Below are 19789 nucleotides of genomic sequence, written 5' to 3' on the forward strand. Positions count from 1 at the left end.
CTGAACTGACTTCTTTTTTTTTTTTTGTTTACCCACAATAGCTGACATGGTTACAAACTACATGCCTTCACAGGGTCTGCTGAGGTTATGATGTATCTCAGACAAACTGCTCTGTGTACCTCCATTCTCCAGGCCAGTCATGTAGGGCTCTAGGTCGGGCTCAGTATCCCACTCCTCGTCTCTGGGACTGGAGCCTAGCTGCTTACCGAGGTCCTCCTCAATCAAACGCAGGTCGTCTGAGTCTAACGGACGACTGAATGCTCCACCACACTTAGTCTCTGTCTCTGGTGGGTAGAGGACAGAGAAACAGATTTATGAATGTGTTTGAGATGGAAAGAGATCAAGGCTGAGTCTGACCTCACATTCAGGCATTTAGAGTGGTCTGTGACCTTCCCCTCTAGCTTTGTCCTACAGAGGGAACAACACAGGTGTATTGGCTGTGTCTGAGTGTATCTGTTCAGAGTCCTCCTGGCTTTTAGGGACTTGACTTTGTAGTGCTAATGCCTTTAGGCACCCAAATTTGTGGTGCATGCATCAATGTAAGCATCGTAACAATTATTTGCTATTCTATTTGTGAACAGAAAAGGATTTTGAAGGCTAATGTCCATTTGATAATAATGTATTCATGTTATCATAACAGGCCCCGCTATGACCTGACTATACTCGGACTTGTTCTTTAAATCAGCCAGCTTAAGCTGACCAAATCACCATAATCTTTTAAATCATCAAAGCACATGATTCATCTTGTTTCATGCCACAATCATTATGATACATTAAACATAACCTGTAATGCCAATAAGATCCAGGAGTCAGAAAGGCAATTTCAATTTCAGATTCCAACTTCTTCTTTAGTTCTCAATAAAGTGTCAAATTGTGATCCCATATAGATTGTTTAATGGCAAAAGTGGCAGGTGTAACCCAGGCCTGGCAATGGTACATGTTTATCACAGTGGTTGTGTTTTACTGTACCAGTGTCTATGCAAAGGGCTGCCAGCAGGTCTGTCAGATGGGTTATTTGATCGGGAGACAGCAGCAAGTGGACACAGCCCACCTTCCCATCCAACTCCAACTGATTAACAGGAAAGAGACAGGATACAGAAGTCAAAATGAGAGCATAGTTATGTCTGTAACACTTATTACATGATTATCTAATTGTCAATTTTTTTTTTTTTTTTTTTTTTAAGATTATTTTTTGGGCATTTTTAGGCCTTTAATGGACAGGACAGGTGAAGTTTGTGAAAGGGGAGAGAGAGGGGGAGTGACATGCAGCAAAGGGCCGTAGGCCGGATTCGAACCCGGGCCGGCTGCGTCGAGGAGTAAACCTCTAAACATGGGCACCCGCTCTACCAACTGAGCTATCTGGGTGCCCGTCAATTTTGTTTATGTTGTCGCAGTTTCTTTGTTTATCCGCAATTAATTGCTGACATTAGCTAAGCTGCTAAGACTATTGATGGTAATTGTTGATTTTGTTTGGATATGACAAATTGTAATTATTTAAGTGATTATTGGTTGGACTGTTGAGCTAAAGCTATGGTAGTTGTTGGCACTTGACCTACACGTTCATAGCAACAAAAATTAAAAGAGTGGATGAAATTAGAAAAAAATGTTTTATAATAATAAATAGGTGAGGTTTACTCCATTCGACTGTGTATTTGTGTTTTTACATTATCTGGGTTACATGACAGTGATACAACCAAGAGATGTATCCTGGGATTCATTTAAAACTTTAATCTGTTTTTAAAAAAGTAATAAATAAATAAATATTTTTAAATTTGACTGAACAAGACAAATACATTGTTAATTGCAATCATTGCCGAGATTTATCGTACAGCAAAATTTGGAATAGTTACAGCTAGAGCTGGGCGATATGGAAAAAATCTAATATTACAATATTTTTTACAAAATTCCTCAATGTCAATATTGTGGCAATATTGTAGTGTGTAGTGTGACTATTGGTGCTTTCACAAAATATTATCACAATGAGTTTTGATAAATAATCACCAACAATGTGGATACAATGATTAAGTGGGGTAAAGACAACTAATTGAAATAGTCTAGTAAGTTCAGAAAACTAAATCACTTTACTGGAATACAACCTCTAAAACAAGGAAAAAAATCTAATCTCATACATCAATGTTGATATAATAGAGATATATTGCCCAGCCTTAGTTACACCTCTGAGCGCAGTTGCATTTACTAATCCTTTAAGATGTTACAGTACGGTATTGTTTGTCACTGTTTGTTCCTTAAATATATAAAAATAAATTAAATTTGATCACAAAAAAAGGAAGTTACAGTATGCACACAAACACCCACGCACCCACACACACACCCACACACACACCTTTGGTCCAGGCAGCATGTCATTCTGTTTGATCTTGACGGTGGTCTCAATGAAACCGGAGCAGCTTCCTATGAGCAGTGGCTGAGATGCAGAACAGGGGGGGGTTGTCAGGGGCTTTGCCTCTTCTTCCTCTTCTTCTTCTTCCTCTTCCTCCTCCTCCTCCGCATCATCTTCTTCTTCTTCTTCTTCTTCGTCCTCCTCTTCCTCTTCTTCTACTTCACTTGCCGTGGCTGATTCAGGGGGTTCCTCATCATGAGGCCCCTAAGAAATTAGGAAAAATCTATGAGCATTTCTGGTAATAAATTATTTTGTTGTTTCATATTGATGTACAGTGTGATATGTTCCTCCAAGTTTACAAGAGTAGTAGGCTAATTTGCAGTCCTTGTCCCTGGTTAGGCTTTCACATAAAAACAAAGGTAAGGGGTTATTACTTCAAGTTCATCTTGTTCAAACATCACTGTGGGAGTGAGAAACTGATTTATCAAAGTTTGAATAACTAGACATTTTAAGTCAATTATAAACCCCTTTAAGCCACATCAGCTCCTCCTAGACGGCTCACGCTGTGGCAAAGGATGTGGTGTAAGTATTTTGAGTTTTTACCCATTTCTTAAGACCTATTCTTTGATATTTTTGGTTTTAATGTGCTTAATCTTTCGTGATCCGGCTAATAATTAGGCGACTACATACATTACATACAGAAATGAATAAAAGTGTGAAAGAAATAAAAAAATATACAGAGGTTAGACGTAAAGAATCCTTAGCAGTGAGGTTTCCATCACCTGAACTGTGCCGGTGCTGTCGTAGAACAGCTGAACCGCGCTCAGCTGGAGGATCTTGTGCAAGAAGGCGGGCGGCTGGTGGATGTCGACAGGCACTGCAGTCTGGCTAGCTGGATCTCGCACTGCCTCGTCAAAGTATTCCAGCCTAGAGAACCATGCAAACGTACACACCCATTATTTAAACGTACACACCAATTATTTAGCGCCATAAAATTAATAAAAGAGATTTAATATAATATCACTTAATGCGATTTTCATTTCGAGAAAAACTCACAGTACTATTGGTATGAGGTAAGGAACTCTATCAAATTGTTCATGGAAATGATACCATGGTTTTATAATGAATATACCTGACATACTGATCAGTACAAGTAGCACTTCATATTTTGTTGCTGAAGTATAGTTCTGCAGTATGATCAGACAGCATCCCGTTTAATAAACACTCATCCTGTAACATGCTTCATGGGACTCAAATCGGTTGTTTTGTTAAAAGTCAAGCGTTTGAGATAACAGGGCCTTCTGGTCACTGACCCAAGATCAACACAGCCATTCTGAGCAACTTTGTCAACAAGCCACAAAAAAAGGTTTCAACAGTGTCACAGTAACACGTTAGAAAATGGCAACAGTCATGGGACATGTGGCGCCAGAAACGCAGCCGTGACTACCTGGTAATTAATCAAATAAGTGGAGAGTTACCTTTAATTTGCAAATCTGGCTTTAATAATATTGTCACATGAGCACTATATGTACCTTTAATTTGATTAGGACTGAACACTGTACCTAGAAATACAAATGCATAAAATACATCAACATATTGAGAACATAATAAAGGATTGCACTAATCATGATTATTATGTTATCTATAGTCATACAACCAGTTAACTATCTGGCTCTTCACAGCAACATTGGCCACATACTCATCAATGTCAAAGCCACAGGCTGACATCCCATATTGACAACACCTTAAGTACAGACTGCACTTATTTGCAGCCCCTGATAGAAGCCTGCTCAGGTGAATGACCTCGTCAATACCGACCTCGTTCAAAATGAGCTTCACGCTGAGGCTGTCTGACAATATAAGGTCAGGGAGTGCAAATTCATAACTTTGCAGGATCCTCTTCTCCTTTTCTGCTGATGAGCAGAGAAAAGACTAAATCTAATTATTGTCTTCCATTTTGCTTTCACTCTCCCCTGACTGTAATATATTGTAAGTGCTGATGAGGGAGAGTTACAAGATCACTGATCACCAAAAGACATTTTAGCATAGTAGCACTCTCTTGTGAGTGATAAAAAGTGAAATCCATCAAAAGAGAAGCTGTGGGTATGAATGTGGATGCTTTTATTTGTAGAAATGTATGCTAACCACTATGTTCAATCTCATTCTTTGAAGCTTTTTCTTTGTTTTAATCGCCTAAAGTGCTTCAGACCCAGTTTCGGTTTTCAGGCTACATTTCAGTGTTATGTAAAATGCCTGAACATATTTTATTAAAAAACACAACCACCTTCTATGTTTTTGCTCTGATCTGGCCTCAAAAGACACTAAAAAATCCTGTGTTAATGTCTTTACCAAAGTAGCTTGGCGTGCTGCACTATATTCTTTTGTAGATGTAATTATGTATGGTATGATATAGGTATGCTTTTCAATAAATATATTATTGCCAAATTAACTGTAAAAAGTGACCTCTGGTTTGGCAACATGAGCTGCTCTCTATCAGCATGTTCCAGGAGCAAACAGTACCAAAACAATGTGTTTCTGTTTTTCAGGATGTTTGCACCAAAAATGAATTAACACAATGTGTATAAACCCTACTGTAGCAATAACAAAGAGGACATTTTAAAATTTAAAAAAAAGACAAAGAGTCATATTCTTTGAAGTTAATTTCCTTTAAGTGAATTAAGTGAGCAAGGACGTACCGTTTGATGTGCACCTCTAAGGCAACGCCTGTTTCCAGGTCCAGGGGCTGGTGCTCGATGCGAACGATGGTGTCTATGAAGGTGACTTTAATACGACGAAGGACTACAAACACAGATGAGATGAGACAAATGCAAAGTTTTATCAGCACCGATCTTCCAAACCATCTTTTCTTAGCGTTATGTATTCAGAATCTTTTGGTTTTTTTCATTTAAGAAATATTCCCAGTAATACTGTCAGAGAGCACATTCTGACTGTGGGTGAACTGATGTCTGTATGTTCACACTCACTTCTTCACAGAGTGAGGGCACACACAGATTCGACTCACCCGTCTCAATGGTTTGTGCAAACATTTCAAGCCCCTCCAGCTGGGCGGGTGGCTCCTCGGACGCCTCCGGGGGGTCCTTCAGACACTCCTGGGCCAGCTGCATGCTTGAGGTCATGCTTGATGACCAGCCTTGGGAGTCCCAACCCCCACCTGAGTACAAACAAAATCCCATTTCTTTAGGTGACGTGTGCACTTTTTTAAAAATACAATGCGAACATTTGTAAACTCCTTAGTATGTGACGTAATATTTCCACTTTACACATGGAGATGTAAATTGCACCTACTGAGCTTTCTGTAGTCCAGTACAGAGCTGATTGATTGCCAGGAAGTTCATCAATTAACAAAATAGTCAACAATTAATCATTTCAGTCCATTATTAAAAATAATTAAGAATTCAAAAAATGAAATTACTTGAGGATATGCTGGTGCTCTTCTTCATATGTGATATTTAAGTGCCTGTTTGGGTTTTTTTGGACTGTTGCTCTGACAAAACAACTGATTTCATTATGCCAGCTTGGGGTCTAGACAAATGAGGATACTGATGTGTACTTTTTTTACTAATGCACTTAAATATCAGATCTTAACAACTAGACACTTCTGTGTCACCTGCTTCACTGCATAACAAGAGCTCTACATCAGAAATAGTTTTGGGGAAACTGTATGAAAAACTGGGACAAATTAGTCCTTACAATACACTTTTGGACCACAGCGGATCTGATCTGATAAACCCCGGAAACCCCCCTTTACTCAACCTATGGATGGCTGGTGCATGTTTAGTGGCCAAGTAGAAAACCCAAGCGTAAATCCCAAATATTGACTCAAGAACATGTATTTAAGTTAACTTACTGGTCCGGTACTTGGGTCGACATGTTATCTGAAGACCAGAAACTTCTAAGGTACAGTGATCGGTCAGGAGAGCTTGCCAGGGGATGGTCACTGTTATGCTGCTCACAAAGCCATCCACTATCTCCAGAGGAGCTCCAAGAGACTCCAAAAGCTCATTGACCGCCTGGAGTAGAGAGGAAGCAGTCAGTAAGAAACACAAAGTGAAAGAAATCTGAATAACTGGTTTCACACTGTCTCATCACTCTGGTGTAGACTTATAAAGCAAAGAAAGTGTACAGCCAAGATGGCAGGTGTAAATACATATATACTGAATGTTAGGACACGAGGGAGAGGTGCTGTTAATCTGGTGATGCGTTCCCCATAACTGGATTTCGTCGAAGAAATGCGAGCTAGGCTGAGAGCATGACGTTGGAGATTGTTGTTGAACTCGAGTGCAGTTGCGAAACAGTCAAGGGTGCACGAGCCAGACAAAACACACGATGACTACTGCTGCTGTGGTGCAAAGTTGACAGCCACCTCTCTTTTAAAAACTCACCCAGACATCGAGGTTGATTTCCTTGATGACACCGCTGCCGTTGTAGAGGTCCAAGCCCAGCTGGTCCAAGCTCAGTCGTTCCTGCAGAAAGTGACCGAGGTAGTGCTGTAAGAGGTACCGACAGGCCCGCTTCTTGATTGAGCCTGACCAGGGGAAAAGCCAGCGAGACATATGGCCAGAGAGAGCGGGGAGAGGGAGCAAAGAGGTGGCGAAGGAGAACGAGTGCGAGTACAGTCCTCTGGCAACTGCATAACAGACTAACGCTAAGTGTGCAAAAACAAGGAATGAGCCACAGTTAGCTACATGGGGCTAAGGAAGGGTAGACCGTAACTTCTTCTACGTAAGTTCTCCCCTAAGCTTGACACAAAAATTCAAAAATCCTGATGAGACTCCCCTGCTACTTGACGAGACGTTACTCCAACTGTCTGTGGCTGTCTCGGCTCATATTTTCGGTACGTTTCTGTCGAATTGGAGCTGCAGTTCCAGTTGGTACGTTTCTCTTGTTTCAGGGTTGTTTATTGTTATCATACGCCAACTGATGGTATGGTGAACGTACGTGCGTCTTGCGTCACAGTGACGAAAGGCAAATCCCGGAAAAGAGACATACCCAGGCGCCATCTTTGTAAGGTTAACCCTTGTGTTTTCTTCCCGTCGTCCAGGCACCTGTTGTCCTCCCGGGTCAAATTTGACCCAGTCTGTTTTGCGAGTTTATAAAGCATGTATAAATTATCACCCAATTCTGTGTTACATCTTCTTAGTCAACTTCCTTCCAACCTAGTATCACTAGTTTTACACTTCTATTTTTAATATATGGTCAAAAACTTATTTAATTATACCAAATTTCTAAATCAAAAAAGGCTAAAAATATGAATTATTTTGACTAACAGTTTAGATCAACAGGAACATATGTTGATGGGTTATCACAGACGGGTTTAAGTCCAAGTTTAGTCAGGATACTGTTATTAAACCATTTAAATTTTTTAATGGCAGAAAATAATCACACCTGTTGTCCCTGTTTTGCCTATTTATAAAGTAAAGTATAAATTATTACCCAATTCTATTTCACACCTTCTAGACAACTTCATTCCAACTCATTACCACTAGTTTTACACTTATTTTGGAATGTATGGTGAATAAACTTAATGTACATGAAATAATACCTAATTTTGGAGTAAAATAAGCATAAATTATGAATTATTTTCATTAAAGTTAAGATAAGATGAATCTATGTTTATGGATCATCACTGACTGGTATATGTTAGTGATTAGTCAGGATACTGGTTTGAAACCAATTTATTATTTTTAATGGCAGCAAAAAATCTCTCCTGTTGTCTTTGCGGGTCAGAAGTGACCTGGTCTGCCTTGCTTGTTTATAAAGCATAGACAATTATAATTTATCACTCAATTCTGTATTACCACTTTAATCCAACATTCCAATTCATCACAACTAGTTTTACACTTATTTTTTCCATTCATGGTAAACAGACCTCATTTGCATGAAATGATACCTAATTTCACAGTTAAATGAGGAGAAATCAGTTCTTTTAGAATGGTATGCGACAGTTATTAGCAAGGATATCCCCAGGTCAAAATGAACTGATGCAATTGTATCCACAAACAACGGAGAGCTAACATAAAGGAAAAAAAACTAATTTATTTAATTATCTTGTCCCCATTTAGGAAAAAACACATCAAAGGTGTTATAATATCAAGTTTACAAAGCTGTATATTGAAGTTGTGTCTATATGTTTGTATTGTGTATGTTTGTGCATGTTTATGTGATGGAAAAACACAATAGTAGGATCTTTTGCAAGTCTCAGCTACTGTGTGTGCGCATGTGCGTGTTCATCTTCTGAAAACCATAATGATCCATTGCTCAATTTGAGTATGTTGTGTGTGTGTGTGTGTACATTACAATATTGAATATAATTAAATAAAATTAGTTTTACACTCAATCCTTTTGTTTGACGGCATTTTACTTACTCAGTCTACCATATTTTCATCTTGCCGTATTTCTTGCCTTGTATTCTGCTTCTATTCTTTCGTGCTTACTGTTGTTGTGTATTGTTTGTTTTTCGTTTTTTGCTGTTGCTGCTATGCTGTCTACTTGTAACGACAGAATTTCCCCGTCGTGGGATAAATAAAGTATAATCTAATCTAATCTAATCTAATCTAATAATATTCATATACTGTATTATAGTCAATAACTTTATTGTAAAAGTTGTTTATCAACAGATATGTTGTTGTATAGAATTACTGTATTAATTTATGCAATGGAAAATCAGAATACCCAATTGGACTGTATTCATTTATAAAGTCCAATTGGGTATTTGGATTTCCATTTTAGTGTTGCACATTAATAGCAATAAGATTCACGTAACCTGAACATTTCAATGATTTAAGTTTATATTGGTGACCCGACAAACTTTTAGAGTCCACTGGGAAATTAAAGGATAAGTCCACATTTTTTCATGTTTGTTTAGAGGGTACCCATGTTAACATTGAAACAGTATTTGCTTTCTGGAATCATTCCTTCTGTTCTTATTGGGCAATTAGAGATCCCTCACTTATGTACTTTCAATGTAAATGAGGGGGGTTACAGTCTTCATTCTGTGCAAAATTCCATTCATAACGTTAGCTGAAGATGCGAGCAGTATGAGTTATGTATGAATCAAGTGGTTGTCTTTAAGGTTGCAGTGTTTTATTTTCCCTCCACTGCAGCTAAGCATGGTAAGGCTGTCTGAGGAAACAGTCTCCCTACATCAAAAGCACATTAGGAAGGTATCTCTTAATGAACAGGAGGAATGATTATAGCAAGCAAAAGATGTTTTGTTGAAATTGGCACCTGACTAAAGAAATCTGAACGGCTCCTTTAATCTCATGGTCTTGTTAACACCTTTAACTGCTCCATTAACAATTTCATTGGATGTTTCTTTAATATTTAGAAGCTTTTGAAATATTTCTATCTACAGAGCAGTTGATAACGCTACTGAACGTATGTCTGGTAAATGACCACCCTGTAAGGTTGATAGATCCAGTATTTGCTTTATGAAAATAATGTCTAAAACTTAGCCTGAACATAATAACAAAATGTATGGTTAGTATTTTAAGTCATTTGTTATAATTGCAGCTACTGGAATAGACTTGTACATGGTAGTTGTTGATCCCAGCACGTCATTTTTTAGGAAACTTAAGATCTTTGAGGACACCAGTTGCTCTTACTACTATGCACATTTAAAAACAAAAACAAACTTTGCATTATAAAAACTAGATTTTAGGTTACAAAAGTATCATTAGATGGGTACAGAGGTGCAATTTATAAATCCTTGGATTATTGCCATAAAAGGCAGGTGTTTGACTTCCACACAAAATATGTTGTTCTTATTGTGGCTAAAGTGAAATTTATCAGTTGGATAACAAAATATTCAGTTTTATTGTTTAACATAATACAACAAATCAACATCAACACATGTTAAACCACTGGCCATTTCTCTTTATTCCTAACATGTAGTGATTTCTATAGACTGACCAAAAACTAAGGTTACAATGACAACCAAAATGGTATCATAACGTCAGTCTTTAGGTCAAAAATTGGCTGTTAAAACAAAATAGTAAACTTGATCTACATTATTTTTAATACAACAAAAAGGCAAAGTGTAACGGATAAAACAAAAGCCATAAATAAAATTACTGCAGATTTTATTTCACAGAAGTATGATTCAACACTTCGATTATTTTATGAACGCAACGTTGGGGATCTTGCCATCAGTCTGAAAAGAGAAAGAGGGAAAACCATTTCAGGGCCTTTCCATGAAAAAATAAATAAAAAATGACCACACCTTTATGGAAATGTAGACAGTGGAACTATGAACTGTCATGTTACCTTTAACTGAGTGAAAATTTGTGCCGCTCTGGTAAAATCCCACTCATTGTCCTGCAGACACCTACAACAAAGATTATTATTATTATTATTATTATTATTAATATTATTATTATGTGTTAGATATCGTAAATTAAGGATTCAATTATGGCATAAAACATTGCCCACACCACATGCACAAAAACAAAACTTACTTTTGGGACCATTCCAGATTCATGCCAGACTTTTGCGAGAAGGCTGTGAGCATCTCCTGCTGCGGTGCAGTGAGGGTGGGGACGGGGCTGGAAGAGGGAGTTGGGGCGGGGGCAACGAAGGCTCTGCGAATCTCCTCTGTTGTAGCCATCCGGATGAAAAGCTGGTCGTTCACAATGCACACACTGTGGCACAGAAAGAACATGGCTTAAGGAAAGGCATGTTTTTGTAAAGCACCCTTAAAGCAGAGGCAATTTCAAACTGCCAAGTTTTATATGAAGTTTGATTTTCAAAATAATATTGAGATATAGTAAGTAATCTCATTAACCCGATCTCAACACTAGATGGCAAAATTTATCCTAAAAAAGGATCTAACTTTCCCTGCAAAGCAAAAACAAATTCCAGTCTTTGGAAAATTGTAATGAGCTGGGTTTTTGTCTCCCCTCTACAAAAATACAGCAAATACTATGTTTCATGCTAAAGTTTTGCAGGTCATGTAAACACAAGGCTATTATTTTCCAACATCCAGGTTAAAAACCCCCGCAGTCAAAAAACTGTTCTGATAATGACAAATTACAATTTGTACCAGGGTAAATAAAGAGGTTTCATTCCTGCAGGACAGTTCGTCTCTACCTGCCACAACCTGAGGGAACAGACCAACTGCATTAGACCTCAGATTTCTTTGTCTCTTTTAAAATGTATTTATGTTATTTACCGCCAGGTATTCTAGTTGTTTGTGTTTATTGGTAAATCAATGATTTTAAATCAATGATCAACCACCCAGAAAATGAAATTCTTTAATGTTTAGTTATTCTTTCTGTAACTTTGTGTTGGGTTCTCCAGTTTCCTCCCACAGTCGCAGGTTTAACTGGACTCTTAATAGTTATTAGGTGTGAGTGTGAATCTGTCACTGTGTCAGCCCTGTGACATACTGATTTGGACTTGATGTGACCTTCTTTGTTATTGATCAGTATTGTTTTTTTCAAGACAATACGTGTGACAAGTGTTTTACAGAAAGCAATTTAATGTGAACTTCAAGATGCATACCATATAACGCAACGTCACCGTTCAGTTCTAGGCAGGTAATCGTTGTTACTAATTTAGTAATATGACACCTCCTCAGGGAAACCGTGAAGGAAAACAGGAATACAAACCACTGGGAGCTCACTAAACTCACCCAGAATTCCCTGCTGGGACTGTGATAAAAACTCGAGAGAAAGCCATGGTGGACTCTCTGGATTTACCATCAACAGCAACTGAAAAACAAACATGACACATTAGCAACAACATCAACACCCCTTATCTTTGCAGTGGATGAGAACAAAAGAAAATCATGATGACCAAACAACTCACCTTCTTTGAAGACTCCGCTCACTGTGAACGACAACAGTGTGTTCTGTAAATGGAAAACATTTTTGCAGATTTAATACATGAGAAATGAGTCACAGGAAAAGGCTAATGACAAGTGCTGGCTTACAGAACAAACAATCTCACCGTGTAGGTGTTTACGTCGACAGTGAACGAGGCGATATCATGCTGAGTTTTGGGCAACTCATTGAGGAAAGCTACCACATTCAGTCGTGTGTGCTTTAGCAGTCGAAACCGCATTGCTGAAAAAGACAAGATTCAGAGAAGGTAACATCAGGAGGCAACTCAAATAAATAAATAAAAACATTCAATCTCAACAATTTAGACACTATTACAGGTCAACAGCTTGATAGGAAAACTCACTAGAGTCTTTGATCCGCTTCAGGTTTCGAGTGTCTTTGTGATACTCTCCCAGACTGCTCCTAAAACAGGAAGACAGGGACAGATGGAATCAACATGAATACAGCCGAGTCAGATAAGGAGGTGTGATGATGGGTGGAACAATGTAAAAAATTGAACAACTTAGTAAAATTCTAACTGCGGATCCACTAAAAAAAACTTTGCATCTCATTTATTCATGTGTTATTACATATATACAGAAGTGTGTTCTTACCTGGAGGGGTTTTGGGTGGAGTAAGGTGTTGTGAGGGATAACGATGCTCCATCATGGTAAGCATCCAGGAGTGGCTGTCTGTCCCCAGAGTCGTATATACTGTAGTACCTGCAATACATGTGTTGTTCCTGTATTTACATGGGATTCTTTCTTGCCCAAAAAAAACTTTTTCTGGATTTTATTTAAAAGCAGTACTGGTGAATCAGCTACCGGTTGGGTCACTTTACCAGTGAATTAACCCTGAAAAACAGGGAAGGATCAACTGTCCGTTGCAAGATGATTGTCAACATAAAAAAAAAAAAAAAAAAAAAAAAAAAAGTAGAAACTCACTGTTGCAAGAACCGAAGGATAATGACCTTGATTTCATCGGAGCCAAAACAGCTTCCCTGGATTGTCAAATGGAAAAAATACATTAGTCAGGTGCATAAAGGAGACAAATCCCACCTTGGAGAGGTTACACAGAATGTCTCCTACTCCAGAAGGATCAGTGTCAGTTTGCATAACAATATACAATTAAATCACACAAGACAAAACAAGTAACCTTGCAGGGGGGGATAGTGGTGGGTGTTTCCACATCGAATCCAATGGGTGGGGGGAGGTCATGACCATCCTATAAACAAACCACACATGAAGGAAGATACATGAGAGAAATTAGCACTGACAGACCTTTCTGCCACTTTGTATTAATTTCTTAGATACAGCAAATGTATTTGACAAAATGTGTTCCTCTACTTTTCCCAATTTGTAGAAACTCTGCAAGTTGTCTTAATCGCAACACTGCAATGACCTGCTCTGATTAATCAGTGTAAAGCCTATCTACTACGTGATATCTCAATCTGCTGAGCGGAATCAGACAGATCCTGACACATCTAATCAAGTTATGAACATAATTGCTGGATGCTGATTTAAACAATTTTCACAAAAGCATTTAATATGGGGATTTGGGAGGATGATTGCAAAGGGAGGATGTGATGAGATAAATGCGTTAACTCACCAGTTTGAGAAGCCGGGGAAACCTCTGCCGCACAGCACTAGTACGGAACAAAAATCAAGAGCAGGAAAGTTATCACCACAAACTACACCACACGCAAATAAAATGATGCTCACTACTGTAGAAGGCACTGCCAGTCACACCTGCTGACCCATTTAATGTCTTTGTGCCTTTTTAATTTAAGTAAATTTAAGATGATACACTGCCAAAAACATTTGGAAGAATAATGTCATGTATAAATACATACAAATTGAGTGTTAACTACAACCAGTGCCAAAAGGGATTTATTATTTTTAATACAAGAAATCCACAAATGGACTATCGTACAAGCCCTCATCCTTCCTTCAGTTTAATGCTGTGCCCTTCAATTTTCCCATCCCAACGTGTACTTACCAGCAGGCATACTCACCCTCTCCCCCAATATGGAGATATACACAGATCTGACATGGGGAAGCAATATAAGCACACTTTTCTAGGAGCACACACATATAAACATGCAGAGTTTCACAATCTACCAGACTGTGCTCAAACCAGCAAACATTCATTTTGAATTAGTGAAATAAAGAGGTTATGCACTGCTGGGAGAGAGCGGTGGTTACCGCTGGTCTCATGCCGCCCACCCTCCCCAAACTCCGGCCAAGATGCTGGGAAGCAGATGAGTCTACATCACCCAAAAAACAAAAACAAAAAAACACACAACAGGGTCTGGGGGAAAAAAAATATATCAAGTCAAATTCACACAAACACTAGCACCAACATTCATTCTCTCTCCATCATGTGAGTGAGTTTGTCAGTACTCCTGATTATCAGCAAAGAAAGACAACCTGAAAACAGAGCGTAACAAAAACTGGACTCAGAGTGAACTGGACGCAGCAGTCCCACCACTCATCCTATTGCCTTCCCCTGCTGCACACACAAAGCCGTAATAAGTTAAGTATCTCATAGCCACAAAATTTGAAGAGATGGGTCTTCATTCACTGGCAAAGACCTTCATATGGTAAGCTTTCAATTTTCAAGCTTAATTTGGCCCCATGCCTCTAGTTACAGAAGGACTGGGAGATCATTAAGCATTGGACTAGAGTGATAATTCTCTACTCTGCTCTCTCTGCTTTATATGTGAGCTTTTATGTACTGGTTACAGCAATCAGAAACTGGTCACAGCCATCGGAAATTGGCAGAGGAAGTTTTCACGTTTTTTTTCTCCGTTTGACTTATTTCAGGAAAAACTGGACTTCAATTTCCAGTTCAGAACACATTTCCCACAAAAGTTAGTTGAGGGCATTTGCCAAAGTCTGCACTTCATTCACTGAACAGCATAGGTCTGTTTTAGGCCAAGAGAACCAACTTAGTGAAAGAGACAGGCTGCTTTCTCTCTGTGGCCCATCATTGGTCATTAATAATGACACATATCCTCCTCCTCCTCCTCCTCAGCCCAACTGCTCTTTCTGCCGAGCCCCATCTTCAAAATTTCTTCTTGTCTTATTCTCAGTGAGTCAGAGCTCTCAGGGACTGAGGCCGAGTAATCGTGACTGTGCCTGCCTTAGGTTGTCCCGGGGTTTCAAGGTGGGATCTTACCCGTCATGGGCTATCCAGCCTTCCATACTCGCCTAATACAGGGGCCGAGTGGGCAAGGATGCTACAAGGGGAGAGGAAATCATTGGCTGTGAACTCTCTTTGTTTCATCCAAAAAGTTGTCAAGACAACTGTGAATTGCCCTCTCTCCAATACACAAACCTACACGGTTTTACAGTACTGCTCAAGATATCGTGGATTCATTTATTTTTTAAAGCAGAACACAGTGTGTTCAAAGGGTTGTCAAGCTGAATGTCCTTATTTAAAGTATTTCTTCTCAGATGTATGCATCACAGCAGTTCAGTGGAGCTTTACAGCAGGGATAGCTAACAAGGATGTTAGCAGGGGAGTGCTGGGTACAGCATCACTGAGAACCATAAAATACACCAAAGATTGAAAGGATGTCCCACAGAGAAGCTGAATAGCTGGCAGAGAGAAGATGGCTGGCCAAACTGTGAGGACTTTAAGCGAGCTGAAAGGAAAACCACGTGGAAGTGCATCATGGTTAGAGGACCTCCCAGTAACTTTTTAAAGTAAGAAATGTTTAGTTTGCAGTGTAAAGGAAGAAAGGTTAATCATCAAGTGGGAAGAAATGTGTAGAACAACCAAAAAGAAGGAACATTTGAACGGATTACAAATCCCAAAAAACATTCTTTCCCCATTCCCCACACATACACAGGGAGTTAATAGTGAATGTCAGCTGGCTCTGCTTGATGTAAAAGTTCATTGACTGTCGGATCAAATTATTTCAGTTATTGTAAAGGGATCTAACACACACACATACAAAGGCTTGCTTGATCATCTTTTGTGTCACGCTGCTGCATACTATTCATACAGGAAACCTCTACATGCTGCCGAACAGTCACACCACTGTGTCCCTTCCATAAAATCTTCTCCCATCACGCCCCAAAAATCGCTGACTGACCTGATGTACGTGGCCTGATCCTTGAAGAGGTCACACAGAGGGTTCCTGTTCAGCCACAGCTCCACCAGCTTCAGTCCTTTCACCTTGTCCAGCTCCCGGTCTGACTTAAGCTGGACAAGCACCCAGAAACAGAACAAGTTGGTGTGAGAAGAAAATACATCACGTTAAGGGCCCAATTAAATCACTGGTCTGGTTATTATTTGCTTGATCAACTGAGAAGCCAGTTTTACCTCATTGTGAGAGAGGTTGATGGTCTTCAGATTAGGCGCCTTGGTAACCAAATCAGCAAGTTCATCCAGTTTGTGAATACGGTTGTTGCTCAGGTTCAAACCCTTCAGCTGGCAAGAGACAGAGACACAGACATACGGGTGTAAGCCTTTTCAGTTTGACCCATCACTTAATTAGAAAGAAGCTATGATGTGTACCATCTTAATGACAACCGCAAATACTTTTTCACTTCTTTTCCAGGAAAAGAAAAAAAGAAAAAAAAATCTGCTATATTTATTTTACCTCTGGAATGTTTTCTTCAATGATCTTGATGACAGCTTCCATGTTCGTCTTCCTATTTAAAATGACTTCAATGTTCTGGGACACCAGATCTGTCACATGAAATAAGATATTTTCAGTGACGGTAAGGTAATAAAAGAATGTCATCACCAGATTTTCTGCATCATTTATTGCATCCTCAATATAAAACAACATTGTAGTGACAAATTTATTGTTTCCCAATGGTTTATTTAATGGTTTAGCAGTAATTTCTGAACAGCAATGACCAGAGAATAACTAGTCTAGTATGGATTGTCAGCCTCTGGTTGAATCAGCGTTCAATATCATCATGGTATACATACAATTCGTGTGTGAAAGGGATGGGAGAAAGTATGATTACCTGGGTCTGTTCGGATGTTGTTCAAGTCGAGTGCTTGCTGGGAGCCATCAAAACGTTTTGCCATGCATTGCTGTGAAAGATAAATGGCAAAATAAACAGAAACTCTCTCCAATTTATTGTAATTGGGTTAGAGGGCAGAAGGAAAAGGGAATGAAAACATAAATAGGAATTGTGTCTTACATGAACTCCTAAAACACCCAAAAGTCTGTTGCTTGGAAAATGTAGCACTTCAACTGTCTCCATCATTCCGGTCAAACTACTTAATTTCAAAAACCATCTGTACTGCCAAAATCTGCATATTTTTAGTTCATGTACATTAGAGACTAAATGAAGTTTGAACCATCGTATTCTAAAATATCCTCGTCTCCGCCCCATTCAGATGGTTTATTACTTCATCTAGCTCACCTTCAGGTGCTCCAAGTGTTCAGGCTTTAGGTCAGAGAGGAGGAAGGATGGTGGCGCGCTGGGATTGATGTGCACTTCCACCTTGAAGAAACATACAGCAAGTGACATGAGGAAGATGTTAGATAAATAGGTGTGTGTGATTTATGGTTATTCATTATTTAAAAGGTCACGGTTGCAAAACTATTGGTTGAAAATTGTGTGACACTGTGTCAAAGTAGATAGGAACTTAATGACAGTGTAGGGTGTTACCATGATCTGACGATACATATAGGAAAACGTATCAGTAAGAATAGCGGACTAAAGACTTTTTGCAGAAATAAGAATGAGATTTCCATTTTGAAGCAAACATACCTTATAACCATCTGTGTCTGTAATCTTGTGAGAACATTTATGCAAAGCATTGGCAGCAGAGGAATCATCCACATAGAAGTGGACCCTGTTATGGTCAACATGGTACTGGAGAGACAGGGTGAGAAAGAGAATTAAAATTAATTGATACAAAGATTGTATATATAAACTCTGTTTCCTTGAAATCTTTAGCTCCAAATATGTCAAAATGTGGACTGGTCAGTGTTGGGCAAGTTACTTACAAAATGTAATACATTATAGATTACTAGTTACGGTCATTTGAGAGTACTTAGTTATATTACAATATTACCTGTCTGAATTGTAATGCGTTACACTACTTTTGCATTACTTTCACCAAAATAACAACGGAAGTTTGACTTGGCAGCTAACTTGTGAATTTCACCACTGAATCAATAAAGTCTTCTCTTTATCCACATAATAGATTATATTTATGAGCATGCAAAGTAACTACAGCTATAAAAATAGATAAGTACTATAGGCAAGTAGGAGAATGAAAATACTCAATTAAAAGTACCTTACAGGTGTATTGAAGTATGGCATTGTTGTAACATGTTTATTTTAAAAGCACTTGAATAAGAAATTCATGTTTAGTTAAAAACAGTCAAAAGGCAATGGTCAATTAAAGTGTGATTAAAACTCACTAGCTACATTATTTACAGTTCTTGATTTACAGCTGATATGTGAAAAGATACACAACTTTATTTGTTTAACAGTAATTTAGTTTTACTGCAAACCGTCACAGTAAGTGCTTTTATTTTGAAGTAGCCTACACGGAAGTTGTCTATTGTGTACTCTTGCTAGCTTACTGAGATAAACGTAAGACGCTAGATGCAAAACATGTTTGTTTGCTCACTTTTTTGTTTGTAAAACTGCAACATACTGAACAGTTTTTGATCACAGTAAAAGACAAGCGTTTTTGGTCGTTATTTGAAGCCATTCCAGTACAGGCATAGTTACTCTCCACGACTACTAAAATGCAATAATCTTACGTGTAGAAAGCCTAAACAGTAATTCCCGACATGTTTCTATCTGTCAGCAGCTCGGACGCACTGCTGTCCGCGCTGATGTACGGTCACCTGTTGGGGCACAGATGATGTTCGTACCGTTTCTAGTTCTGGCTATGACTACAGGAACAGAGACGGGACAGCTCGCTTCAACGCAGCGCAATAACTCCGTAAATAATAACCATCTCGCAAATGTATCTGTCTATGCAGTCATCTCAACCATCAAATATAGCAGCAAGAAATAACACTAACAGCTTTTTTTTTTTTTTTCAATGAAAAAATGTTTTCAGGTGTTGGGGTCCACTCTTAATTCTAACCCCAACCGGCCCGTCAGACACCGCCTACCAAGAGCCTGGGTCTGTCCGAGGTTTCTTCCTAAAAGGAAGGTTTTCCTCGCCACTGTCGCACTGTTGCTTGCTCTGGAGGAAACTACTAGAACTGTTGGGTCCTTGTGAATTCTGGAGTGTGGTCTAGACCTACTCTATCTGTAAAGTGTCTCAAGATAACTCTTGTTATGAATTGATACTATAAATAAAATTGAATTGAAAAATTGAAAATTGGTGAATTTAAAAAGACAAAAAAAACAACACTAAATGTTGTGTTAAAATGCGTTGGAACTTGCATTACTGAGATTGTAACGAGTATAACATTACCCAAATTGTATTGCGTTACTGTGTTACAGCAAAAAGGAATACACTACTGTAATTGCGTTACTTTTGTGACGAGTTACTACCACCCTGGGACTGGTAATATAATTTTTACAGGCAAGGATAAAATAAATCAAAAAGGAAGCACAAATAACTTTCACGGTTTTTCAGAGCACGAATTCAGAGCATTAAA

General features: G+C 38.7%; 2 protein-coding genes across 10 annotated transcripts in view; both read right to left on the minus strand.

Moving 5' to 3' along the window:
- atg2a (autophagy related 2A) overlaps positions 1–7287 on the minus strand; it is a 25785-nt gene extending 18498 nt beyond the window's left edge. For both annotated transcript variants that reach the window (XM_032528258.1, XM_032528257.1), the window contains exons 1-8: positions 6745–7287; positions 6210–6372; positions 5364–5513; positions 5038–5140; positions 3124–3268; positions 2345–2605; positions 970–1069; positions 120–284 (exon numbers count right to left, since the gene is read on the minus strand). In XM_032528258.1, coding sequence (XP_032384149.1) covers positions 120–284; positions 970–1069; positions 2345–2605; positions 3124–3268; positions 5038–5140; positions 5364–5513; positions 6210–6372; positions 6745–6915 — 1258 coding nt within the window. In that variant the 5' untranslated portion in view covers positions 6916–7287. The remainder of the gene's footprint in view (positions 1–119; positions 285–969; positions 1070–2344; positions 2606–3123; positions 3269–5037; positions 5141–5363; positions 5514–6209; positions 6373–6744) is intronic.
- A 2866-nt stretch (positions 7288–10153) lies between these two features.
- nxf1a (nuclear RNA export factor 1a) overlaps positions 10154–19789 on the minus strand; it is a 14140-nt gene continuing 4504 nt past the window's right edge. For all 8 annotated transcript variants that reach the window (XM_032528261.1, XM_032528262.1, XM_032528269.1 and 5 more), the window contains 17 exons: positions 17928–18032; positions 17577–17657; positions 17172–17241; positions 16796–16884; positions 16516–16623; positions 16286–16395; positions 13792–13828; positions 13339–13407; positions 13128–13183; positions 12798–12905; positions 12548–12606; positions 12311–12426; positions 12170–12212; positions 11994–12072; positions 10819–11001; positions 10628–10688; positions 10154–10514 (listed from right to left, as the gene is read on the minus strand). In XM_032528261.1, coding sequence (XP_032384152.1) covers positions 10476–10514; positions 10628–10688; positions 10819–11001; positions 11994–12072; positions 12170–12212; positions 12311–12426; positions 12548–12606; positions 12798–12905; positions 13128–13183; positions 13339–13407; positions 13792–13828; positions 16286–16395; positions 16516–16623; positions 16796–16884; positions 17172–17241; positions 17577–17657; positions 17928–18032 — 1413 coding nt within the window. In that variant the 3' untranslated portion in view covers positions 10154–10475. The remainder of the gene's footprint in view (positions 10515–10627; positions 10689–10818; positions 11002–11993; positions 12073–12169; positions 12213–12310; positions 12427–12547; positions 12607–12797; positions 12906–13127; positions 13184–13338; positions 13408–13791; positions 13829–16285; positions 16396–16515; positions 16624–16795; positions 16885–17171; positions 17242–17576; positions 17658–17927; positions 18033–19789) is intronic.

Source organism: Etheostoma spectabile, chromosome 10 (genome assembly GCF_008692095.1).
Source record: "Etheostoma spectabile isolate EspeVRDwgs_2016 chromosome 10, UIUC_Espe_1.0, whole genome shotgun sequence".
Taxonomy (NCBI): domain Eukaryota; kingdom Metazoa; phylum Chordata; class Actinopteri; order Perciformes; family Percidae; genus Etheostoma; species Etheostoma spectabile.